Here is a 26,469-nt window from a genome sequence, read left to right as displayed (position 1 = left end):
TTAAACACATTTAAGAGTAAATTAAATTAGGGGAGTTGTGATCATTAGTTAAGTAAATTATTTTTTTAAAATGTAATGTACCAAGCATAGCACATGTGGCACGCTCCATAAATATTTGTTAGAATGAATGATAATTTTATGAGCCAATCAAGTCATATATAATGGGATTATTTGGTTCTGGAACTAATGAAGTGACGGTAGAGCAATAAAGCTTCTAAAAAGAATCTCTGTGCTTGCAAAAAATCCAAAAATGGGGGAAGAGGCTCATGCTGGATTTCACCCAAGAGTGAGGCCCGAGGAGAGCTGGGACGCTGTGTCCCAGGAGCTGTCCAAGGGGGCCCTTGTGACTTGGCAGGGGTGACTTTGAAGCCTGAGTTTGTCAGCACTCTGGGTGGACTGGGTCTCGGGGGAGGCCTGCCTTAGCTCGCCTCAGGAGACCAGTGAATACAGCAGGATGTCCACTTGCAGTTCGCGGTTTATGTCATGCCAGACCTGCAGGAGGCCTGGTGTCTTAGCACTTGGCACCTGTGGGACTGAGAGAGGAGTCAGTCTAGCACCAGACCTCCGCTCGGTGGGGGAGGGGAGTGAGAGAGGAGAGAGAGGATAGAGAGGGAGCTGGAGCCCCAGTCCCACAGCTTAGGTCCTGGGAAGCCCTGTGGGTTCACACTTGCCTTGAGGGGAGGTTGGACAGCTTGAACAGGGACCAGGAGCCTTGCAGTGTGGCATGAGCTTTGCTGGAAGCCTGGGCTCTTTGAGAGGGGTGGGGCTGAGAGCCGCTAGACCTGGCTTCATCCTCCTGCCTGCTTTCCTGTCTGGGGTGTACCCTGGGAAGGGACATAACCTCCCTGAACCTTGATCGCCTCCCCTGTCCAGTGGAGGAAAGGAAGGTACCTGCCTAACTGGGCTCTTGAAAATAATAAATGAGATAATACAAAATCTGCATTAGTTTCCTAGGCCTGACCTGACAGAGTACCCCACACTGGCTGGCTGACAGAGGAGTTTATTCTCTCCGAGCTCTGGAGGCCAGAAGTCCAAGATCAAGGTGTCGGCGAGACCTCGCTCCATCTGAAGGCTCCAGGGAGGGATCCTTCCTGACTCTCCTGGCTTCTGGGGATGGTGGGCAGTCCTGGCATATCCTCATTTGTGGCTGTGTCACTCCAGTCAGCCTCCATTGTCACAGGCGTCCCCCCTGCATGCCCCTCTGTGTCTTCCTCTGGTCGTCTTCTCTCTGCATGCCAACATCCAAATTTCTCTCTCCCATATGGACACCAGCTGGGCCCACTGCAGTCCAGTATGACCTCATCTGAACTTGATTACATCTGCAAAGACCCTGTTTCCAAATAAGGCACATTCTGTAGTTGTCCAGTTCCAGGTGGATGTGGATTTTTTTTTTTTTTTTTTTTTTTGAGAAGGAGTCTTTCTGTAGCCCAGGATGGAGTTCAGTGGCGCGATCTTGGCTCACTGCAACCTCCACCTCCAAGGTTCAAGCGATTCTCTTGCCTCAGCCTCCCGAGTAGCTGGGATACAGGTGCCCACCACCAAGCCCAGCTAATTTTTGTATTTTTCATAAAGATGGGGTTTCACCATGTTGCCCAGGGTGGTCTTGAACCCCTGATCTCAGGCAATCCACCTGCCTAGGCCTCCCAAAGTGTTGGGATACAGGCGTGAGCCACTGTGCCCATCGGATGTGGGTTTTGGATGGGACACCATTCAACCCACAGTACCTGGTGCTCAGTTAGTGACTAAAACCCACTAGTTATGGTCACTCTTCTTGTTTTTACTTGCACAGATGAGGGTGTGATGAGGGGGAAATAGCAGCACAGTTGATTGTATCATCTCAATTCTGCACACCCCATGGCTTTTTTTTTTTTTTTTGAGACGGAGTCTTGCTCTGTCACTCAGGCTGGAGTGCAGTGGCACAGCATTCTCCTGCCTCAGCATTACCGACATCCGCCACCACGCCCAGCTAATTTTTGTGTGTTTAGTAGAGACAGAGTTTCACCATGTTGGCCAGGCTGGTCTCAAACTCCTGGCCTCAAGTGATCCACCCACCTCGGCCTCCCAAAGTGCTAGGATTACAGGCATGAGCCACTGTGCCCACCGGATGTGGATTTTGGATGGGACACCGTTTAACCCACGGTACCTGGTACTCAGTGACTAAAACCCACTAGTTTTGGTCACTCAGTCACTCTTCTTGTTATTACTTTCATAGATGAGGGTGTGATGGGGGGAAAATAGAAGCAGAGTTGATTGTATCTTCTCAGCTCTGCACACCCTGTGGCCTTTTTTTTTTTTTTTTTTGAGAGGGAGTCTTGATCTGTTGCCCAGGCTGGAGTGCAGTGGCACAATCTCGGTTCACTACAACCTCTGCCTCTCACATTTAAGCGATTCTCCTGCCTCAGCCTCCCGAGTAGCTGGCATTACAGACATCTGCCACCACGCCCGTCTAATTCTTGTATGTTTAGTAGAGATGGGGTTTCACCATGTTGGCCAGGCCGGTCTCGAACTCCTGGCGTCAAATGATCCACCCACCTTGGCCTCCCGAAGTGCTGGGGTTACAGGCATGAGCCTCTGTGCCTGGCCCCGTGGCTGATTATTACACTGTTCTAGGGAAAGGGGAAGAGGACTTGTTCTTCTCTTTGGATTAATAAAATACCATGAGGCTTGTGTTTGCACAGTGCCCACAGCTTACACACTGACGAACCTTTTAGGTTGACTTCTGCTGAGTCATTTCATCCTGTTCCATTTGTCAGTCATAGGGTAAACAGCAGTTTTTCTGACATACACTCCTTTTGAATAAATCCTACTCTGTCAGCCTCGGGAAGTAGAAGGCGCCGGTGTGATATCCCGAGCTCATTCACAGGGGAGGAGAGATGCCTGTTGCCACAAAACGTGAATGTTGGGTGTCCATTCAGGTGTCACGTACGTGGTGTAGATTGTCTCCGCTTAATGAAAAAGATGCTGTACACCTTTTCCTTTAAAAAGTCTCACTTGGCTTGTTTGACAGGCACAGAAGATGTGTTATTAAACACTTGCAAAGCCTGCTGTCATTTGGTTTTAAACAGCACTTGTCATCTGTGGTGGGGCGTGTTTGCTCAGCATCATGGAAAGGGGATGTGAGGTACCCAGGCGGCAGTTTCTCTACCACGATGCTTTCTCTGCTTGCTTTCAGGAGAAATGTTCTTTCCTTTGTTGTGGGAAGGTGGAAAGGGCACTCCAAAATGCAAGGTGGCTTTTTGTATCAGAATTTTATGGCTGAGACCAGGCATGGGGGCTCATGTCTGTCATCCTAGCACTTTGGAAGGCCAAGGCAGGCGGATCACCTGAGATCAGGAGTTTGAGACCAGCCTGGCCAACATGGCAAAACCGCATCTCTACTAAAAGTACAAAACATTAGCCAGGTGTGGTGGCAGCTGCCTGTAATCCCAGCTACTTGGGAGGCTGAGGCAGGAGAATCACTTGAACCCAGGAGACAGAGGTTGCAATGAGCCGAGATTGTGTCACTGCACTCCAGTCTGGGCAACAGAGAGACTCCTCAAAAAAAAAAAAAAAAAAAAAAAAGGAAATTTCATGACTGATTGTCACAGGACCATCTTTAGTCCCAAGATCTGAGGCAAGGGAACCATTTTCAACAGGAAACTTTTAAATGTTTGAGCAGCAGAAAGGGAGACTGAGCCAGAAGAACTTGCTAGTGGAAAGATGCTGGAAGCTGGGAGCTTTGAGGTTCTAAAAATCCTGGTGTGTCAGTTCAGGTAGTGGGGCAACCGGAGCTTAGGGTGAGTTACAACTGGTGGGACTTAACGGGATAAATGTCATCTAGTAACCCAGCTACATTAGGCATGAATATCTGGGGAAAAGGTGGAATACGCCTGGGTTCTTTGGGTACTGGCCAAGAAGATGTCTCATCGTTTGATGTTGCTCAAGAAGGGAAATAAGCAGGATGGAAAGAGGTCTAATCAGTCGGCTGGAGTGGGGTGCTGCGTTCAGTTCATTCCTTCTTAAACTCAGCCAGTTCTCGTTATTCATGGTGGTTTTGGTCTATAAAGTTGCCACAAACACTGAGTTAGCTAATACTAAGCCATCGCTCCTAGGGCAGTACAGGGCTAGGTTCCTGTGAGCCTCTGGTCACATTTTCAGCAACAGATCAATACATAACTTTTTCTTATATATGTTTCTTTTTAAAGACACATTATTTAAAATATATTGTTGATTAACATCAAGCTCACAGCCAATAGCAGTATAACTCCTGCCTGAACGAAGCTTCTCTGACGTGTACGTTCTCTGCAAGGCACACCTCAGCCTTCTTGCACTTGGGAACGCTAGGAATACTCCTCGCCACGTGTGGGGACCCATTTTAAACAGCGTAGTTGGCCAAGATGGTGACTCATGCCTGTAATCCCAGCACTTTGGGAGGCTGAGGCAGGCAGATCACCTGAGGTCCAGAGTTTGAGACCAGCCTGGCTAATATGAGGAAACCCAGTCTTTACTAAAAATACAAAAAAATCAGCCAGGTGTGGTGGTGTGCACCTGTAATCCCAGCTATTCAGGAGGTTGAGGCTGGAGAATTGCTTGAACCCGGGAGGCAGAGGTTGCAGTGAGCCGAAGTCGCGTCACTGCACTCCAGCCTGGGCAACAGAGCAAGACTTCATCTCAAAGACAAAACAAAACAGTGAAGTCACCAACAAAAAGCAGAAAAATGTGAAAACCATGGCGTTAAATAGACCATGAAATGGACACTTGTTTATGATGCGAGAGCTCAGACAAGAAGGCAGAGTGCCCTGTGTTTGACCTCAGGTGGGGACACATCTGGCAACTCAGATTCTCTTTTTTTTTTTTGAGTGGAGTGTCACTCTGTCACCCAGGCTGGAGTGTAGTGGTACAATCTCGGCTCACTGCAACCTCTGCCTCCTGGGTTCAAGCAATTCTCCAGCCTCAGCCTCCCGAGTAGCTGAGACTACAGGTGCATGCCACCATGCCCTGCTAAGTTTTGTACCTTTAGTAGAGACGGGGTTTCACCACATTGGTCAGGCTGGTCTCGAACTCCTGACCTCAGGCGATTCACCCGCCTCAGCCTCCCAAAGTGCTAAAATTACAGGTGTGAGCCACTGTGTCCGGCCAGATTCTTTGCTTCTGTGTGTGTGTCCGTGAATGAATGTAGGTCAACGGTATTGATTCTGGGGTTACAAATTTTAGTGAGTAGGTACCTTGACACATACAGAATCCATGAATCAAGGTGACTGACTGTACTTTGACATTTGTCGAGCACTGTAGGAGGAACTCACAAACTGTTCCTTCCCTCTGCTCACATACTGCCCGGGATAAGACTTCTGACACCAGAGGTGCAGGGATACCCCTGCCACACCTGGCAGTTCTGCAGCAGACACCAGCTGGGTATCCTGCAGTTCAGTTCAATTCTGACACCATTGACCTGGGGAGGGCCTCAGACCCCACAGGTGAGGGCTCAGCCCCACAAGACTGTGCCCTAAAGCAGGGTCCCCACGACTGCTTCCTCGGTTTTGATTAATTTGCTGGGACTCAGAACTCGGAAATGGACCGGGCGCGGTGGCTCACGCCTGTAACCCCAGCACTTTGGGACACCAAGGCAGGCGGATTACTTGAGGTCAGGAGTTCGAGACCAACCTGGCCAACATGGTGAAACCCTGTCTCTACTAAAAACACAAAAATTGGTTGGGCGTGGTGGTGGGCACCTGTAATCCCAGCTACTCGGGAGGCTGAGGCAGGAGAATTGCTTGAACCTGGGAGGCGGTGGTTGCAGTGAGCTGAGATCGCACCACTGCACTCCAGCCTGAGCAACAAGAGCAAAACTCTGTCTGAAAAAAAAAAAAAAAAAAAAAGAACTCAGGGAAACGCTGCACTTGTGCTCCCTGTTCTATTATAAAGGAGATGGTAAGGGTGCAGGTGAGCAGCAGAGGAGGCACACAGGGTGAGGCCTCAGAGGGCCCCGAGTGCAGGAGCTTCTGTTGCCCTGGAGTTGGGGTGCGTCACCCTCTTGGCACCTGGAGGTGTTCACCCACCCAGAAGCTCTCTGTACCCTGTAGTTCAGGGATTTTTACGGAGGCTTCGTCACGTAGGCATGTCTGATTATTAGCTTGATCTCCAGCCCCTCTCCCCTTTCTGGAGGGTGGGGTAGGGGGTGGAGCTGAAAGCTCCAGGCCTCTAATCATGTCTGGGTCTTTCTAGTGCTCAGCCCCCACCCAGGAGCCTTCAAGAGTCATCTCATTAGAATAAAAGATCCTTTTATCTTCCCGGAAATTCCAAGGGATTAGGAGCTTTGTGTCAGGAACCAGGGTCAAAGACCAAATACTCGAACAAAAGATTCTCCTGGCAGCTGGAAATTATAAGGTTCTTAGGAGCTGTGTGCCACGGACCGGTGGCAGAGATCAATCTGAATATTTCTTTTTTTTTTTGAGATGGAGTCTCAGTCTATCACCCAGGCTGGAGTGCAGTGGCATGATCTCAGCTTACTACAACCTCCAACTCCTGGGTTCAAGCGATTCTCCTGCCTCAGCCTCCCTAGTAGCTGGGACTACAGGCATGCACCGTCATGTTGGGCTAAATTTTGTATTTTTATTAGAGATGGGGTTTCACTATGTTGGCCAGGCTGGTCTCAAACTCCTGACCTCAGGTGCCTCGGCCTCCCAAAGTGCTGGGATTACAGGCGTGAGTCACTGCGCCTGGCCCAATATGAATATTTCTTATTATTTCACAAGCACTTGCCGTGTGTCCGGTGGTCTCTGTCCTCAGCGTGGGGTTTAGAGGGTGCCTCACAGGGAGGGTGTCGGGTTAGTGGGGTTGGGGAGTGATTTCTGGGGCACAGTGATCCCCAGGGTGTGTGTGGTTGTCCAGTTCATTCACTCCTCGTGGTTGGCTCGGTGCTGGGGCTCCGCACTCACAGAGGGCATGGTCTGTGCTCCAGGGGATCGGGCAGCTGCTCCTGGTACAGATGAGTCAGGAGGTGACCTCCTCCAGGGCATGTGAGAAGCTCTCAGTGACCAGGCCAGCTGGGATCCCCAGCCGAGCCGATGTGCTCTCTGTTGCCACATTCCGTGTCACAGGCCTCCCCGGCTTCCCATTCTCGGGGCCAGGTGTTCCGTGGATGGGGTGCGCTGCTGCCTTTGATACCAGAGGCCTGGGATCACTTTCCCCCTCAGTTTCTGTGTGGGCAGTGGCTCCCTCACCTGTCTCATGCCCTGCCATGCAAGGGCAGAGGACTGGTGTTGGGGTGGTGCTGGGGACTGGGGAGTGGAATATCCCTCTCCATTAAGATGCCCAAGGACCACATGTGTGACGCTGGCCACGCCAGCCAGTCTTCCTTCCTGCCGAGACCACCAGCCCTCGGTGCAGCCAGCCATATCGCCTGGTTATAGTCACACCGAAACCCAGCTGTTTGGAAATGTGGCTGTGGGGCCTTGGATCCCTTTTCCTTTCCACGTGTTTTGTGGAGAGGAATAACACAGGCATGCGCCATGCCCAGGTGGAGGCAGTGTTGGGAAAGCAGAAAGGAGCTCAGAGCAGGGAATGTGCGTGGACTCGTGTTTGTTGAAGGGCCTGGCCGAGTTCCCCAGAGGCTGGGTTCAGTGTTCAAGTTCTGATGCTTCAGACCGGGAGGCCCTTGGAGGCCAGAGGACGTGACCTTGAAGAAAGGGCAGTTCTCACCTGTGGGCCTAGGAGAGGTCGTTGGCTTTATGACATTACTCCAGGTAATTATCCGTGGTCCATACCTATAATCCCAGCACTTTGGGAGGCAGAGGCTGGAGGATTGCTTGAGCCCAGGATTTGGAGATCACCTGGGCAACAAAGTGATACCCCTGTCTCTCAAAAACAAAAAACAAAAACAAAAAAACCCCAACCGACCAACGATACAAACAAACAAACACAAAATAGTTGGATATGATGGTGTGCACCTGTAGTCTCAGCTACTCAGGAGGCTGAGCTGGGAGGATCACTTGAGCCTGGGAGGTCGAGGCCGCAGTGGGCTGTGATTGCACTAATTCACTTCAGCCTCGGTGACAGAGTGAGACCCTGTCTAACAACAACAACAACAGAACATTAATCTAGATAGTTCTAGGATGAGGGTTCTCAGAGCTAGATGGGCCTTTGCAAGTTCTTTCCATTGATCCCCAGGTTTGGTTGATTGTATGAAACCAAGAGGAAATGTACAGGGTTTTTGCGGAGAAAGGAAAATGTCATTTCTTTGGGTTTTACTTTGAATGGCGTTGGGCCATTCAGAGCCTATGTGGGGCCAGCCCAGCCTGCCCCGTGTGCCCCACTGAGACCCTGGAACCTGGGCTTTCTCCCACTGGGCCCCTAGTGCCCACTGACTAGTTGTGGGGTTTTGTGAGGACCCTTCATTTATCTGTTCCATCTTCCCAGATGGATCAGGGGACGTGGTGGTGCCATAGTGTTGGTGAGAGCTGCTCCTGGGCAGGGGTTCTCAGAAGGAGAAGTCTGTCCAGGAAGATTATATTTTATTGCCTTCTCCCTCATCTTATTTATTTTCTGTTTTTAAAGAGACTGGGTCTCTCTATGTTGCCCAAGCTGGTCTCAAACTCCTGGGCTCAGGCGATCCTCCTACCTTGGCTTCCTAAAGTGCTGGGATGCAGGTGTGAGCCACTACGCCCAGCCTCCTACCTCTTTCTTATTTATTTATGGTTTATTTCAATAGGTTTTTGGGGGAACAGGTGGTATTTGGTTGCATGAATAAACTCTTTCGTGGTGATTTCTGAGATTTTGGTGCACCCATCACCCGAGCAGTGTACACTGTACCCAATGTGTAGTCTTTTATCCCTCACCCACCTTCTACCCTTTCCCTGAGTCCCCAGAGTCCATTGTATCATTCTTATGCCTTTATATCCTCTTAGCTTAGCTCCCACTTATGAGTGAGAACATCCTTGAGTTACTTCACTTAGAATAATGGTCTCCAGTTCCATCCAGGTTACTGCAAATACCATTATTTTGTTCCTTTTCATGGCTGAGTAGTATTCTGTGGGGGGTGTGTGTGTGTGTGTGTGTGTGTGTGTGTATAATATAAATATAATTTATCCACTCATTGATTGATGGGCATTTGATTGGTTTCACGTATTTGCAATTGTGAATTGTGCTGCTATAAACATGCGTGTGAAGTATCTTTTTTGTCTGATGACTTCTTTTGCCTTGGGTGGATACCCAGTAGTCTCCTACTTCTTTTTAAAGGAAGCCTTGCTCTTTCTTAAAACTGCCCAAAAGAAATGAGAATGGCACTACAGCAAACATCTATGAGCGCCTACTGTGTACCAGGCAGGTGGCTATGGCGGAATCTACCACATCTTAAAAGTCACCATCCAAGTTATCCTTTTTCTGAAATACTTTGTCTTTCAACTGAATGCTTTGTTTTTAGAGTGTAGCATGTTTGTGACAGCCAGTGAAGGGCCCTAGATGGATTCAAATAGAAGCAGAGTAGAGGGGATACTGAAGGGCCTGTCTCCCTGTGAGCCCCTTGGAGCTCAGGCAGAAATATTTTAGCAAAAAGGTCAAATCTGTACTTCTCTGGCTTTTAATGGGTTATATTGAAAAGGATCTAACCTGCTTATAAGGTTGTAACTTACATTTGGCTCAGTCTTAATTAACTTAACAAGGGGTGCCTCCCCACCCATTATCCCCATACCTTGTATTTATGCATGTATTGACTTTTATCTCACTTTGCTACCTTGAAGGCAGGGCCATAGTCTTTCTCACCTTGGCACCCCAGGCTTGAGTGATGCCTGGCACACAGTAGGTGCACGACACACATCTGAGTTGAGATCCTGATATACACCCTGTATATGACCTTCGGCCGCCTGTTGACCCCTCACTGCCTCCGTTTTCTCATCTGTTAGAGAGGGATGATCATAAGGATTCTTCCTTGCTTGCCTTATGGGGCCTTGATGAGAATCAAATGAAATGATGACATCAGTCCCTTAATTATTTCTCCTCCTCTTCCTCTTCTTCCGTCTTTCATCTTTCGTCTTTCTTCTTCTTTCTTTTTCTTCTCCTTAGACCGGGTCTCACTCTGTTGCCCAGGCTAGAGTGCAGTGGAATGATCCTAGGCTCAAATGTCCTCCTGCCTCAGCCTCCTGAGTAACTGGAACTACAGGTGTGTGTCATCATATCTGGCTAAGTTTTTGTAGAGGCAGCGTCTCACTATGTTGCTTAGGCTGGTCTCCAACTCCTGGGCTCAAGCAGTCCTCCTGTCTCGGCCTCCCAAAATGCTGGGATTACAGGTGTGAGCTACTGTGCCAGGCCCCCTTAATTTGTTCTGAAAACGGCATATCAGGAGCTGGGTCTTGGCTGCCTTGCTCTCCTTGTGAAATCCCCTTGCCTGGCAGGTAGGAGGCAATCGATGCTTACATGGTGAATGGATGAAATGTTAGTTGCATTACACTGAAGTGGTCTAAACCTGACTCTAAGATGTGATACTAGGCTGCTGATCCTTTTATGATTTTTCAAGTGCATAGTTATTTTCCTTTCAAAAGCTAGTCACATTTCCTTTCCTGACTGACCCTCTGTTATTTCTGCCTCCTCCCCCACAGGATTGAGCACCAGTCCCAGGCATCTCCTTGGCCAGTTCACTAGATACACATGTGTCAGGAACACCCTGTCTTGCCCCAGCCTTCCTTTGTGGGTGGCACTGGACGCTGGGCAGATGGAAAGGCCCTTTCCATGGAGCACTGGGCTGGCGAGGGCCTTCCTGTCTGTGCCCTCATGATGTCCTCACTTGGCTGTCGTGGCATCTCCTGGGCCACGAAGTGCTGTTTGCTGTCCTGGCCTTGGATTCCTGCATCAAGTCTCCCAGCAGGAAAACTGTTAAACCAAAACCAGTGCTGGGGACTGCATCAGAGTTGGGGATCGCATCAGCACTGGGGACTTGGATCAGTGTTGGGGACCCGCATCGGTGTTGGGGACTCACATCGGTGTTGGGGACTGCATCAGTGTTGGGGATCGCATCAGCATTGGGGACTTGGATCAGTGTTGGGGACTGCATCAGTGTTGGGGATCGCATCAGCATTGGGGACTTGGATCAGTGTTGGGGACTGCATCAGTGTTGGGGATCGCATCAGCATTGGGGACTTGGATCAGTGTTGGGGACCCGCATCGGTTTTGGGGACTCACATCGGTGTTGGGGACTTGGATCAGTGTTGGGGACCGCGTCAGTGTTGGGGATCGCATCAGCGTTGGGGACTTGGATCAGTGTTGGGGACCGCATCGGCGTTGGGGACTTGGATCAGTGTTGGGGACCCGCATCAGTGTTGGGGACTCACATCAGCATTGGGGACTTGGATCAGTGTTGGGGACCGCATCAGTGTTGGGGACTCGCATCAGCATTGGGGACTTGGATCAGTGTTGGGGACCGCATCAGCGTTGGGGACCCGCATCAGTGTTGGGGACTTGGATCAGTGTTGGGGACCTGCATCAGTGTTGGGGACTCGCATCAGCATTGGGTGTCTTTTTCTTGTTGCCTCAAGTCCTGGTTTTGACTCGGGATGAGGCCTGGTTTGTGCCATGGGAGTGGAGTGTTGGGGGACGGGGGTGACCAGCGGGTGAGCCCTCACTGCTGATCCTGGCCTCGCATGGGAGAGGGGCACTAGTGCTCCTGGGGGTGGGCCAGGCATGTGCCAGTCTGCTGCCTGCCCCAGAGCCCCCGCCTGGAGCACCTGCTGGGTCGAGACATGGGCCTCCTGTGGGCCTCACCGCTTCCTGCTTCAGCAGAGCTGGGAATTGTCAGTTCACCGAGTAACACCTCCAGGAAGCCAGCCTCGGGAAGGAGCTTCCACGGGGAGTTGGGGGACTGGTAATTGGAATAAATAAAAGCTAATCGTGCTTCCTGGATGCCAGGAACCACTGAAATTCATGGATTCCCACAGCAGTGCATGAGGCTGCTCATTGTTAATAACCCCTTTTTACCGGCAAGGAATCCAGGCCAGACAGGGAGCCCGCCTGTGTCACCTGGTAGGGAGGGAAAGGGCCTGGTATTATAAACCAGGAGAGGGTGCAGGCCGAGGAAAGGGGGAGCAAGTTGCCAGCCAAGGTGGGTATCATGCGAGTCCTGCTTCTCCCCTCATTCGAGGACTTTACTTTGGGGAAGTGAGCGCTCCCGAGAGCAGCCTTCCACCTCCGTGTTGGGGCGGCCTCAGCTTCTGCTTTCTGTGTCCGATATTTGATTTCTGTTGTCGTGGAAACGGGGTGACAAGTGTTCCGTGTGTTAGCCTGTGGTCCTCCCGGCGTAGTCAGCACACGGGAGATGCAGCCGGGGTGGCACGTGCCCACGGTGGTGCCACCTCTTGCTGGGGGTCAGGCAGAGGAGACCCAGCTCCGTGCTAGCTTGCAGACCTCCAATCACCCCTCCTGTCTCAGGGCCCAGAGAGCAAAGGCGATGGGAGGCCAAGGTCTGTCGTTCAGTTTTCCTCTGAGCCACATGCGTCTTCAGTCACCCCAGGGGCCTGGGCGTGCCCTTCCTTCCTTCTTTGTGTGTGGGGGTTTTCCTGGGGAGCGGTCGCTCTGGCCCATGAGGCCGTTGGGAGTCAAGACAGAAATAGTGGTCTGTGGTCAGCAAGGAGCTATCGCTGGAAACAGCCCAGTCCTCCCACAGCCTGACCCGCTGTGACCTTCCTCAAAGGCTCCCTGAAGAGGCTTTCCCTTGAAGTGCAAGTCATAGTGGTGCCCCTGCCACATCCCTATATGAACGAGGTGTGTGCCCTGCCTGCCCTCCGACGCCCGCGGCCGTGCTGGTCTGCAGAGCCGCTGCCAGCTGCACCCTCCTCGCCAGTAAGTTCTGTTTGCTTTCTTACCGTTTTCAGCGGGAGCTAAACCCAGGCCAGCCCTTCTTTTCTTTTCTGCTTTATGGCAGAATTTTGTTTTGCAAGAACGGACCCTGGGTGGCCGCTTGACTTTTCCCGGGAAGGTGATGGGGACGCTGGTGTTAGGACGATGGGGAACGGGGTCCAGGTTGTCTCACTGCGGCCCCAGAGGGATGAGGGTCTGACTTATGGAGTGAAGTTTCCAGCACTCTGCTGGGGCGAGTAGATCTTTGGGCCCAGAAGAATGGGATTTGGAACATTCTCAGGGACATGTTGCAATTAAGATTTTCTTTTTTGTAGGGATACCTGATACTGTGGGTCTCTCTCTCTCTCTCTCTCTCTCTTTTTCTGAGATGGAGTCTCGCTCTTGTCACCCAGGCTGGAGTGCAATGGCGCAATCTCAGCTCACTGCAACCTCTGCCTCCCAGGTTCAAGCGATCCTCCTGCCTCAGCCTCCCAAGTAGCTGGGATTACAGGTGCCCGCCACCACGCCTGGCTAATTTTTGTATTTTTAGGAGAGATGGGGTTTCGTCATATTGGCCAGGCTGGTCTTGAACTTCTGACCTCAGGTAATCCACCCACCTCGGCCCCCCAAAATGCTGGGATTACAGGCGTGAGCCACCGCGCCTGACCATGGGTTTCTCTTAGGTGTCTTCGGTTCTGTGTTTCCGCTCTCAGTGGCTGATCATGGCCAGTGTCTGGCTTTCTCCCGGTCACCACTGGATATTCTGTCTTGTCTTTGGGAGGCAGAGTCAGTAGAAGGTGCTTTGCACTGGGCATGCCTGGGAGTGAGCCCAGCCCTGCTGTTATTAGCGCCCATCGTGACGGTCGGCCCAGCTGCCCCATGTTCGATTTTTCCTCCTGTAAAATGGGAACAACAGTAGAGCTGATGTGTCCTGCGCTTTCTGTGTCCTAGGGACTATCCCGGCTCCTTAACGTGCTTTGCTCGGTGCTATCCTCCTAAAACCTTTTCTTTTACAGTTGAGTAATCTGAAGCCCAGAGAGGTTAAGTAACCTGCCCAAGGTCACACAGCAGATCGGAACGGGAGTCAGGAGTGTAACCAACAGCCTGGCTGCCTAGTCAGTGCTCTCAACCTCTGCTTGAAGGCTGCCTCCCTGGGCCCTGCTGGGGGACCCAGTAAGATGATGGTTATTCACATTCTCCTGTGTTTCTGATACCAAGCAAACTCCCGATAAATGCTGCTTCCCCCTCTGGTGGAATAAATAATGCACATTTTTTTCTGAGCTCTGCCTGCGTATCCTTAAGGAGAGGGACGCTGTGCCCGGGATGCAGATGAACACGATAGGAGCTGTTTCCTGGAGGAGCTCCCATGCTGACTTTCGCCTTTGATCTTCTGCATCTTTTTCATAGGCTTTCTGTAGATGTGCGGGGATATTTCTAGAGGAGAAACCAGAGGTGGAAGGAGGGGCATAAGGAAATCGAATGCTGGGCATCTCTTAGCTCACATTATCTGAGGCTCTTCAGGGACAATAGACCTTGCAATAAAAGGCAAAAAGGCGATTGCGCACAGAGTGCCTCTTCCTGCACGGTGCCCGGCGGGAAGGGATTGATGGGGCTTGGTGGCTGGAGGAGCGCAGACCCTGCCCGCGCCTCCTGGGGCCTGTGCGGGACTTTGCTCACCTTGCTGTTTCTAACCAAGGTGCCAGATTCTCTTCACTCGGGTATGTCAGATTTTAACCCTTGAGGCTAGAGCCTTGCCAGGCTTATTCGAAGTCAGTGGCTGCTAGTAGTCACGGGCCCCCTGCCCTAGACCCCAGACCAGGAACCCCCCGCCCCGAAACCTTGGCCTCGTGGAGCGGGAGTCTTGTGAAAGGGGTCTTGGAGCCCAGGATTACTCCAGCAACATTTACCAGAGAGCATCCTGGGGCCAGCGTGGGGTGTGGGGGAGCAGATACTGAGCGCTCTGTCCCCTCCCCTTTGGAGAATCTCACAGTACATTAGCATAGTCAAGGCTCTGAGAAGTCCGGCGGGAAAAGACACCTGCTTAGCTTCCCTTCACCTCACAACTCCACCTCCTTGACCTTTGCTTGATTCATGTGAGACCTGTGAACGTCTACACTGCGGGACTCACTTTGGGAGATACTGATGGAGACCAAATAGGTGTCCTGCTCATATATCCTCTGCTTCTTCAGGTTCCTTTGCTTAGGTTCCATTGGGCTTCCTAAAATGCAAACGAATTAAAAAGCTAGAAGAGCTATGCTGAATGTGTTTTCTCTGTCTGAAAGTACAGCCACCCATGAGAGGAGGAGGTCTGCTAAGTTTTCTTCTAGAAAAGGGGTCCCCAGGCTCTGAATGCTTGAGGACCTCATTGGGATCACCGCCTCCATTGTGGGCCGCCCATCCTCCACCCCGCTCCCCGTGGCCTATTGATAACCTCCCAACCACCACCTATGCTCCTGGAGGCCCTAACTGGAATCCTTGTCCTCACCCATTGAGTTTGTCACCTCCCTCCAAACTTTGTGTCCTCTGTTGCAGTTGAGGACCTGGAAGTCATGACTGGGCTCATTAGTGATGGATGTTTATACTGAATTCTTAACTAAGACAGGGAGGAATCACATCCTAGCTCCATGTTTTACTAGTTGTGGGACCTTGACTTTCCCAAGCTCTATTTTCCTTGTCAGTAAAATGGCGATAATCGGGGTAATCCATATCCCTGATTGCTGAGGAGCCCTGCAGGCGTCCACGCCCAGCCCAAAGCCAGGACCCAGGAAGGGAGATGCAGCTGGGCAGCCTCTTCTGCGTCTCTGCCAGTCGCTGGCTTGGATTCTAACGCCCTCCTTCCCTCCCTCCCTCCCTCGCTCGCTCTCTATCAACAGCATCTAAGACCATGAGAACGTTTGAAGGTTTCTCAAATGTCTGTGACTGCCCCATGTCTGTTGTTTGGTGGAAAGGACTTTGTAATTGAATGGAGTCAGTTGCAATGTGAATGTCATGTGGAGCTGCTTTTCCTTGGCAAGTCCTTGCTGCCTGAGCCACAGTTCCCTGATCTGTAGAACTTTCCTTCCCCTGTCCCCCTTTCTGGGCTGTTGGGAGGCTGAGTGAGCTCATCATGAGGCCCCCGAAAGATAGCTTCCGTGCCCTGTGGAGCTCAGTCCCTGAGTCTCTGTCCCCACCTCCCAGGTCCTCTCTCACCACCCTTTTGGGTTGGTGAATTTCAAGTTGGGCATCAGATAGGACAAGGGAAGGGGACTGGAGAAGGAAGAGCCCACAGTTTGCCCTCAGGACTTCAGAGTCACTCTTTTTTGTTTGTTTGATTTTTTTCAGATAGAGTCTTGCCCTGTCGCCCAGGCTGGAGTGTAGTGGCATGATCGCGGCTCAACACAACCTCCACCTCCTGAGTTCAAATGATTCTCCTGCCTCAGCCTCATTAGTAGCTGGGATTACAAGTGCACACCACCATGCCTGGCTAATTTTTGTATTTTTAATAGAGATGGAGGTTTCACCATGTTGGCCAGGCTAGTCTCGAACTCCTGACCTCAAGTGATTCACCCTCCTCAACCTCCCAAAGTGCTGGGATTACAGGCATGAGCCACCGCGCCCAGCCCAGAGTCACCATTTATTTTTGTGCCTTATTACACATCTTCCTGCTACAGGACAGCCCAGAGCAACGGGACAAGCTTCTGTCATGAATAAGTCCCCTGCCTACTTGGGGTGTAGGGATAAAGGACAGGACCTCTCTCTCTTCACCCTGCAGGGCAAACTCCTTCAAGACTCAGCTCCAAGACTACCTCCTCCAGGAAGCCTCCCTGGACTACCACACTCCCTCCTGAGCCCCCAGCCTTCTCACATACCTCCCTTATTTGTCTCCTGGGTGCTGGAGCCCTCAGAGCAGGGCCTATGTCTGAGTCCCCCTGTGGCCCACCCATTGCCCCGTGCCAGGCCTGACCACAGTGGATGTCACTAAGCAGTTGTTGAATAAGTGAATGAACAGATGCAAACTAGGCCTAATCTTATCGAATTATACTAGAGTAATTGTATAAAAAGCCAGACTTCTTTAAGTGGAGGAAATTTAAAGTTAGAAGTGGGCTGGGCACAATGGCTCACACCTATAACGCTAGCACTTTGGGAGGCTGAGGTGGGCGGATCACCTGAGATCAGGAGTTCGAGACCAGCCAGCCTGGCCAACATGGCGAAACCCGTCTCTATTAAAAATACAAAAATTAGCTGGGTGTGGCGGCACATGCCTGTAATCCCAGCTCCTTGGGAGGCTGAGGCAGGAGAATCACTTGAACCCAGGAGGCGGAGGTTGCAGTGAGCGGAGATCACACCATTGCACTCCAGCCTGGGCGACAGAGTGAGAGTCAGTCTCAAAAAAAAAGAAGTGAGTGAATACGTCCCTACCTGCTTTTGTAGCTCCTGGCTCTTAGAGCTCTCGAATACCAACGGCAAATAAAGGGAACCGAGAGATGAAAGATGCAACTGTCCTGATTTTCTTCAGATGCAGAAATTTCTGTGTAGCTGAGGAGGAAGGGCCTGCTTGCCCCCCTTTGAATTTTGGGGTGTACTTGAGCAGAAGCATTCATTGCTTGGAGAAAGCAGAGGAGACCCCAGAAGCATTTCCCTCAGAAAGGGAGAAGCAGGTAGACCAAGCAGCAGTTCTGGGACCAGCTCTGGGGCCACCTGCTTTTCCCAACTGAGTCTCCGGCGGACTCGGCGGCTGGCCTGCACACAGGAGATCCTCAAAACGGATGAGCGATCATGGTTGGCATTTTTACACTCCCTCCTTTAGTCTGCAGTGCTGGAGGAGGTGTGATTATGGTGTGTATTTTGTGCAGCCATTCGGTGGACACCTATGGAGGACCCGCTGTGGGGCGGGCTGCCGGCCAGGCTCTGAGGATGGAGACGAGGACTCTTACTCGAGAGCCTCTGTTCAGGTTGAAGACAGTTTATGAAAACATAAGATAGAGTAGCCGAGTCCAGGGCAGGAGCCAGGGGTGTGTGAGTGGGGGTCCTGGAAGGGGTCTCTGGAAGCCAGAGGAGTAGTCCTCTGAGGCTGACCGAGACTCCCAGCAGAGAGATGGGGGCATGGGCAGAAGCCTGCCATGCCAGTGAGCCCTGGCATTTCTGAGCCCCTGCTCGGTTCTGTTGCCTGCACGATGGGCTGGGTGAGCAACGCTGACAGGAGACCCTTGCCTTAGCACTATGTCCCCTGGGCTCTGGCTAGTGACGCCTCCTGGCAGCAGCTGTCCAGGCCACACAGGATGCTGGCTACATGCTTGACTGGTCTGGCCATCCCTGCATGGCCCCGCTGTCACTGGTATCTGGAGATCGCACCCGGCCAGAGCCCAGTGGCTTCCCTGCCTGCCACCCTCGGATGCTTCCTTGGGGAGGGAGGGTGCCCTGTTTCCATGGCAACCCTAGGGAGGAGGCCAGGGCCTCAGGCAAGCTGCTGAGCTTTTCACAGCCCTGGGAGTGCGGACCAGGGCAGGCTGACCCTGGGCTGTGGGGCAGAATTAGCCGAAGAGGATCCCCACCATCCCTGAGGAGAGGAGGGGAATGGGGCGGGGAACATTAGGCAATGCTCACTGCCTTCCCCCAGCCTCCCAGCTGCCCACGGCAGTCCCAGGCCAGGCTAGTGTGGGCGTGGGGGGAAGTTAGAGCCTGGCCGTGTGGTGTGCCGGCATGCAATGCAACAGCCAGGACAATGGAGTCGTCCCCTGCCTTTGGGCCTTTCCCTCCACCCCATCTCATGTCTGCACTAGGTGAGGAAGCAGAGGATGGAGGAGCCTGGCGGACTCCGGGAGCTCCTGAGACTCCTGAGTCGGTGGGGACAGGGCTTCCCAACCTCAGCACTGATGATTCTTGGCTGTGGAGCTCCCCTGGGCATTGCAGGGTGTCTAGGGGCATCCCTGGCCTCTACACACGAGATGTCAGTTGTGACGACCCAAAGTGTCTCTAGACGCCGCTACATACCCTCCCAGTGTGGGGGTGGAGGAATCGTCCCCAGTTGAGATCTGCTGAGCTGAGAGGCTCCCCGGAAGCAGGGGGTGAAGGAAGGGAAGGCTCTGGGCCCTGGACATGGATGCCTGCCTGGAACACACAGAAACACACACGCATGCATGCCTGCCTACACTCAGTCATATGCACACATGTTCACGTATGGATGCACCATGACCCTGAAGGGACACCTCTGCTGCTCTTTTAAACAATCTTTTAACTAGACTATTTTTAGAGCACTTTTAAATTCACAGCAGAATTGAGTGGAAGGTGAAGAGATTTCCCATGACTGCGTAGCCCCACCACGCACACCCTCCCCGTCTATCAACGTCTGCACAAGAGGGTGCATCTGTGGCACCTGATGGACCCGCATGGCCACATCAGGACCACCCAGAGTCCCCAGTTTCCATGAGGGACCCCTCTTCACGTTGGACATTGTGTAAGGGCAGGAACCCCCATGGTAGCATCATCCAGGGCAGTGTTACTGCCCTGAGATCCCTGTGTCCCACCTGCTTATCCCGGTCTCCCTGTCACTCCTGGCAGCCTCCGCTCCTTTCACTGTCTCCGTAGTTTTGCTGGCCCCACAGGGTCGTGTAGTTGGGATCACACTGTCTGTAGCCTTTTCAGACTAGTTTTTCACTCAGTGAGATGCATTTAAGTTTCCTCCACACCTTTTCACAGTTTACAGCACATTTCTTCTTACTTCTGAGTGGCTCTTTCTCCATTGTCTGGATGGATCTGTTTGTTGCCTGTTCGCCTCCCAGAGGATCCGCTGCTCTTTGCTGCAGATGCACAGTCCAGGCGCTGTGGAGTTGGGATGGAGCAGTCGAGCTGGGATCAGAGCCCAGGTCCCTGCCCTGAGGTTGGAGCACTCTGACTGCACCCGGCCTAGGCCTGTGCATTGTCTACACTGATGGCCATGGGGCAGGGGACCTGGAGCGCAAAGCAGGAGAGGATGCTGAAGGGGGCGGGTGGGGTCAGGACTTGGGAGTGTCCGGAAGGAGGAAGCCTGCCTCAACCCAGGGCTGGTCTGCAGAGGCCAGAGTGCTCAGCCCGTCAGTGCTGGGCCTGTTGTGAGTTTCTGCATGAGGTGGCCCTCTTGGAAAGAGTGGCTCCATAGCAGCTGGGTTGGGGGCCCCATGACAGCTGAGTCCGGGACTCTGCGGCAGCTGGGTTGGCGGATGCCTGTCCTTGTAGAGACCGTCATCTCCAGGAATGGTAAAAAGGCAGCCACCAACAGTCCTGTGTCCTCTTTCCAGTCCTCTGTCTTGTAAGCCTGGTCCCCCCAGTGGCCCCAGTCCTCCCCTGCCACAAGCCCGTTCTCCTCTCCTCTTTCTGGCCTAGAAACAGGCTCTTCCCTCTGGAGGCTGCAGTCCAGGGGTTCTGGTGAGGTACAGAGCCCAGCCCCCACACAGCAGGAAGTTTTTCCACAAATGCACAGCTCTTCAAGGCCACGCGCAGCTGTGTGTGTGGTGCGTTTTGAAGGGCATTTTGAAGGGCGATGGCACGCCTCCCATAGTGCTGGCATAACAGGCGTGAGCCACTGTGCCCGGCCCCTGTGAGTTTTTACAAGAGACACTGCAGTAGAGAGAATGGTAGAGTCCTCAAACCCTGATTCAGTCGTTCATGAATTCACCGAGCGCTCACTATTCCTGCGACGTGTGTCCTCTTCTTTGCCAGCCTGCTGGTGTGCTCCTGGTGCTTGGTCCACCACAGGTGGGTGTGCTTGGTCCAGGAGGCTGATGGTGCTGACCTCTGGGCTGATACTTACTGTTTTTAGTGGCTTGAATGACGTCCATGCAGAAGAGCTAGTGCACCATGCTTGTATTTGAAAATACCCAGGCTCCTGCCTGAGAACCTGGTAGGCCAGTACTTGGAGGGACAGTAGCAGGATCGAGAAACCATCTGTGTCACATGTTCTTGGGGACAAAGAAGAGACAAAGGCTCAAGGAGCAGTGAGGCTTGTGGGACGTAGCTGTGTCCAAAAAGGTCAAGCAGTTAGCACATCCCTAGCTACTTCCTGTGAACCCATGAAATCCTCAGGCTGAGGAGGACAGAGGGTGAGGGGATCTGACGCCACACTCAGCCCTTTAGCCAGTGGCTGCTGTGCTAAGCCATTCTGAGAAGCCACCGGTGGAGAACTGACTTCAGGTCTTGTTGACTGTAAGGTTGTCCAATTGTTTTTGCACATTGAAAACAATACATTGCACTTTGGGAGGCCGAGGTGGGTGGATCACTTGAGGTCATGAGTTCGAGACCAGCCTGGTCAACATGGTGTAACTCTGTCTTTACTAAAGATACAAAAATTAGCCAGGTGTGGTGGTGGGCACCTGTAATCCCAGCTACTTGGGAGGCTGAGGCAGGAGGATCGCTTGAAACCAGGATGTGGCGGTTGAAGTGAACTGAGATTGTGCCACTGCACTCTAGCCTGGGGGACAGAGCGAGAGTCCTTCTCAAAACAAACAAACAAACAAACAAACAAACAAACAAACATTGTTCCAGATTTGCTAATAAGGAACCAACCTCCTCAGACCTTGGTGTCACAGGAGAGTGGCCTGTAGCAGCCTTGGGGCCAGTTGTGATTTTATCCACAGTGTTGGTTAGATGCATCCTCTGTGCTTGTTTAATATTCGTTCTGCTTGTGTGAACAAAGCCATGTCAGTTTCAGTAACCCTTGTGCCATGGAGCACCCGGTGTGGAGCAGGGCTCGGTACAACTGGTGCAGAGAATGTTCCAGGCCTTTTGAAATGACGTGGAGTTGCTGGGGCTCTCTTGAGGCTGTTAGTTTATTTAGGGCTGCTGTGACCAAATACCACAAATCCAGTGGCTTAAACCAACACAAATCCATTATTTTACAGCTCTGGAGGTCAGGAGTCCTAACATCAAGGTGGCGGCAGGGCCGGTTCCTTCCGGAGGCTCCAGGGGAGAACTCCGTTGCTTGCCTTTCCAACTTGAAGAGGCACCTGTGTTCCTTAGTGCGTGGCCTCTTCCTCTGTCTTCAAAGCCATTGGCATAACATCGCCTGATCTTTCTCTGCCTCCCTTATCATGCCTCCTCTAGCTCTGGCCCTCCTGCTTCCTCTTGTAAGGACCCTGTCAATCACATTGGGCCCCCTGCATAATCCAGGCTAATCTCCTGCCCCAAGGTTCTTAACTGATCACATCTGCAAAGGCCCCCTCCCCCCACGTCAAGTCACAGGTTCCTGGGACTGGATATGGACATCTTTGCAGGGACCACGATCCAGCCTTCCATAGAGGTGGTGACAGATGGAGTAGAAAGTACGTCCTTTGAGTTTTTATAAGAGACACTGCAGTAGAGAGAATGGTAGAGTCCCGAAACCCTGATTCATTTGTTCATGAATTCACTGAGTGTTCACAGAGCACCTGCCTCAGTCCAGGCGTCATGTTGGGAGCGGGGGAGACAGAGCAGGCCATGCATCTGTCCTTTCAGAGTGCTGTAGATGCAAATCCTGTAGCACAGATGCACAGATGTGCCTTAGACCGATAGTGTCTTGAAAGGAGAGGAATGGGAATGGGTGTGGGGAGTGGGGAACCTGACCTGCTTTGTGGGGTCACGGAGGGACTCTCCACCTGCCTTCAGCCCTCCGTCCCTCATTTGCGGCTGTTCCTCCAAAGGCTCAGTCTCCAGCAGGGGTGTGGGGACCCCTATGGGCTGTGGAGACCTTTCTCCTTTGCTGCTGTGGGCATTGCATCTGTTCCTGATGGGTAGAGCTGTGTGTGTCCACTGGGGCCCAAGGCAGTGCCACTGTGGCTCTTTGAGTATCTCGGGGGGAACTGAGCTGCCAGAGCCAGAGGGTGATGGCTTCCAGCACTCCCCAAAGCCACCTGCTTTTGAAAGGGGCCTGTCTCTGAAGCAGGCCGGGTCCTCCTGTTGGGGGAAGCTTTCATGGCCAGGTCTGTGTCTCTTCTGCAGGGGAGACAGCCGCTAGAGGGCACCGTCCTTCTGGCCTTTCCCACGTCCCCGTTTCTACGGCAGGTGCACAGTAGAGCCTTTTTTTTTTTTTTTTTTCTAATGACTTAATGATTTAATCTTCTTATTTTCTCAGCAGACAATGCTTTGGACTTCCCTGGATACATTGGGACATTACCAATCAGATTAATTAATACGAGTTTCACAACTCGGGAACCAGTGAATGTGCTTCCCCAGACTTAGCTTCTGCATGGCTGTTTCTGCTTCCCTTTATGAAGTGCATTTCTCTAAGAGCCTGGCAGTCTCATGGGGCTCGTCTGCTGCTGGAAGCGAGCAGCGGGTTCCATTGTCCCCTGCTCGGTGGGGCTCGCTGTGCAGCTTGCTGGCAAATGGCTGGGCTCAGAGGGGTGGTGACGGTGGCACACGCCAGGGGAAGGGTTGGCATCGTCTTCTGAGAATTGTTTCTTTTGGGCTTCACACCCCGCCCCCACCTTCTGCTGCCTCGAGGCTCTTTTCTCCTTATTATTAACTAGTGACAGATTTCATGACCAGTGACTGAAATCATTTGGAAGTACCCCCTGAAAGCCAGCGTGATGGGTTGGCAGGAATGTGACAGACGCAGCCTCTGAAAATCACAGAGGCAGAGGACTTGCTAAGGGATTAGGTTGAGAATGGTCAGGAGGTGGTGGCTGCTGGGCACTGGAGCTGAGGGTGAGGGGCTGAGAAAACGGTGGGCAAACGGGATAGCTCTTTTGGGGGGCGGGAGAGGCTGGCTTTGGGGATGTGTGTCCTACTATTTGTTCACTGTAAGGTGGGGGCGTTGGGTGGTAGGTTCCAGTGCTACTGAAGGGTGGCAATTGAAGGGAGGAATTAAGCTGGCTGGGTGCAGTGGCTGGTGCCTGTAATCCCAGCACTTTGGGAGGCCAAGGCAGGTGGATCACTTGAAATCAGGAGTTCAAGATCAGCCTGGCCAACATGGTGAAACCTCGTCTCTACTAAAAATACAAAAATTAGCCGGGTGTGACTGTGTATGCTTGTAATCCCAGCTACTCAGGAGGCTGAGGCAGGAGAATCACTTGAATCTGGGAGGTGGGTGGAGGTTGCAGTGAGCCAAGGTGGAGCCACTGCACTCCAGCCTGGGCGACAGAGCAAGACTCTGTCTCATCAACAACAACAACAACAACAACAACAACAAAAAGCTGACTCACGTGGCTTTCAGTCTGAGAAACCGGTCAGATCGTCACTTGTCTCTAAAGCATGTATCCTCCTTTGTAGATGAGAAGCTCTACAAAGAAACCGGCCCCTCCATGCCCCGGTTTCTCGCCCAGGTGGGTTAGATGGTCAACCTGACATTTTGCTGTGCACCTGGAAGTCTTTCTTCCTATTCTCCTTCCCACAGAGGATTCATTTTTCTGTGGTTCTAACATTTTTCTGATCACCCCAGGGACAAAGGCGAAGAAAAGACCGTGTTTCTGGGCCAAGGGAATCATCTGTTTAACATGGGCTTCGGAGCTTTTTTTGTGTTTATACTTAAGCAACTTTTTGTATTTCAGGGACGGTGGCAGGATCGAGAAGTCACCTTTTCAGGTGTTCTTTGGGATAAAGAGGAGACACAGAGACTCAAGGAGGGAGGAGGCTTATGGGACACAGCTGTTTCCAAAATGATCAAGCAATTAACACATCCCTGGCTACTTCCTGTGAGCCCCTTAAATCACCGGGCTGAGGAAGACAGAGGGTGGGGGTTCTGACCCCCTCACACAGCCCTCGAGCCAGCGGCCGCTGTGCTAAGTCATTCTGAGAAGCCACCTGGGGAGAAGTGACTTCAGGTCTAAGGGATGGTGCCCCGAGCCTGCCGCCGAGGTCCCCAGGGAGCAGCCCGATGGCCTGAGCTAGGCCTGCTCTGCGTCCTGCCCTCTGCCACACGGCTGCATTCCAGTGTCACTCGAGTCCCTAGAGGGTCGCTTCTGAGTCCCCTGCAGGCTCCACGGCTTCCACCCCCTGGGTGGCCCGTTGTTGGTGTGGTTTTCCCGGTTCTGACCCTGGCTCGTGCCCGTGGACTTTGGGAGCCCTTTGCACTGTTTGGAATCGGCGCCAGGGGGTCAGGCTGTGCCACCCACACCGTCCCGCAGCCATCTGATGTTTGTGTGGAGTTGGATTCTGTTACATAATCATTCAGCCTAATTAGTGTCGGCTTTAGATGCCCAGGGACCGTAGGCAACCGTTTGTGGTGATGCCTGAGCTGTCAGTTCAGGTTCATCGAGATCACATCCTGCCCGGGTTATGGTGAGGCGGGTTTCATCTCTAGATTCTCAGACAGTTGCTGACCTGGGGGCATGTGGCCCCCAACATGGCCCAGCCGAGGCTTAACAAGGCTGCCCAGGGCTCCACATTGGCAGATAAACACACTGGCAGATAACTCGGGACTCACTTTGGCCTCGGTTCCACTCAGGCCAGCCCTTGTTGAGTGGATGACCCTAAATCACGCCACACTGGAATCCAGCACAGGTGCTGAGGATGGGGACAGAGAGAGAAGAGAGGCCTGATGTTTACCAGTTAACGACTTCTCAGCACTCACCACCTTATTAAGTTCATTGTCACGACAGCCTTGATCGGGGCCGGTCACTGACCCTCTGCTGAAAAGACTGTAAAGGATTTCAGGAGTTGAAGTGCGTGGCCAAGGTCACGTGGCCTTTCTGCTGGGAACCTCCAAAGCCTCTGTTCCCTCTGATCTTCTATCTGGACCAGTGCTGACCCTGGGCTGGGGGGTTTGGAGGAGGGGCAGGTGGCTTCTGGAAGGGGCATGGTAGAGGGGATGTTTGTGGCGGACCCTGAAGGTACCAAGTGTTGGTTCCTCTTGCAGAGGTTGCAGAATGTGCTGCTAGGGAGGAGGTCACAGTGTGAGCAAAGGCATGGTGGCCCCTAGCTGTTCTGGGGAAGGCAGGAGGCAGGGTTAAGTTGGAAGGAGCAGAAGAAGGTGCTAGAAAGGTCAGCCAGGCCAGGGGGCAGACAACATGTGATGTGTGGGGGAGGGGTTGCACTTTTATTTTTGGAGTCAGGGGAAGACTGGAGTGGTCTGTGAGCAGAGGAGTGACTTGACGAGGCTGTGTTCTGGGAGTGAAGTCTCGAGACACTGTGGGGTGGGCTGGGAAAGGGCAAAGGTCAGGAGCCCTGAGACCCAGCAGAAGCTGGTGCAGACGCCCCGGCTCTCATAGGTCTAACCCCTGTGGCGGCCTCTGAGGATTCTACCTGATACAACTGGAGGGGGAAATTGAAGAAGCTGACCCACGTGGCTTTCAGTCTGAGAAACCAATCAGATCGTCACTTGTCTCTAAAGCCTGCGCCCTCCTTTATAGACGAGAAGCCCACCGGCCCCTCCGTGCCCCGGTTTCTTGCCCGGGTGGGTTAGATGGTAAAGCTGACATTTTATCATGCACCTAGAAATCTTTCTTCCTATTCTCCTTCCCACAGACCGCGTATTTTTCTGTGGTTCTGACAGTTTCCTGATCACCCCAGGGACAAAGGGGAAGGGACGACTGTGTTTCTGGGCCAAGGGAATCATCTGTTTAACATGGGCTTCGGAGCTTTTTTTACATTTCTACGTAAGCAACTTTTGATATTCAGAAGACCTAGTTTCCCTGAGCCAGATGGGCTCCTTCCATCTCGGTGGTCTGTATTTTGGATTCCTGCAGCAGGTGGCTGGTCGAAATGCACACCCCAGGAGGTGAGGTTGGGGGGATGTCAGCTCCG

At 52.4% G+C, this 26,469-nt stretch overlaps 1 protein-coding gene across 10 annotated transcripts in view; it reads left to right on the top strand.

The window, feature by feature from the left end:
- The window catches only part of PARVB (parvin beta), a 136,508-nt gene that overhangs the window by 33,335 nt on the left and 76,704 nt on the right, over positions 1–26,469 (top strand). Inside the window, exon 1 of one of the 10 annotated variants that reach the window (XM_065522026.1) lies at positions 12,742–12,801. The exons of the other annotated variants lie outside the window; for them this stretch is intronic. Coding sequence (XP_065378098.1) covers position 12,801 — 1 coding nt within the window. The 5' untranslated portion in view covers positions 12,742–12,800. Of the gene's footprint in view, positions 1–12,741; positions 12,802–26,469 lie in introns of those variants that run through there. 10 annotated transcript variants of the gene reach the window in all.

This window comes from Macaca fascicularis, chromosome 10, assembly GCF_037993035.2.
Source record: "Macaca fascicularis isolate 582-1 chromosome 10, T2T-MFA8v1.1".
NCBI lineage: Eukaryota > Metazoa > Chordata > Mammalia > Primates > Cercopithecidae > Macaca > Macaca fascicularis.
The sequence above is the reverse complement of the archived record's forward strand: the minus strand, read 5'-3'. Positions and strand labels throughout refer to the sequence as shown.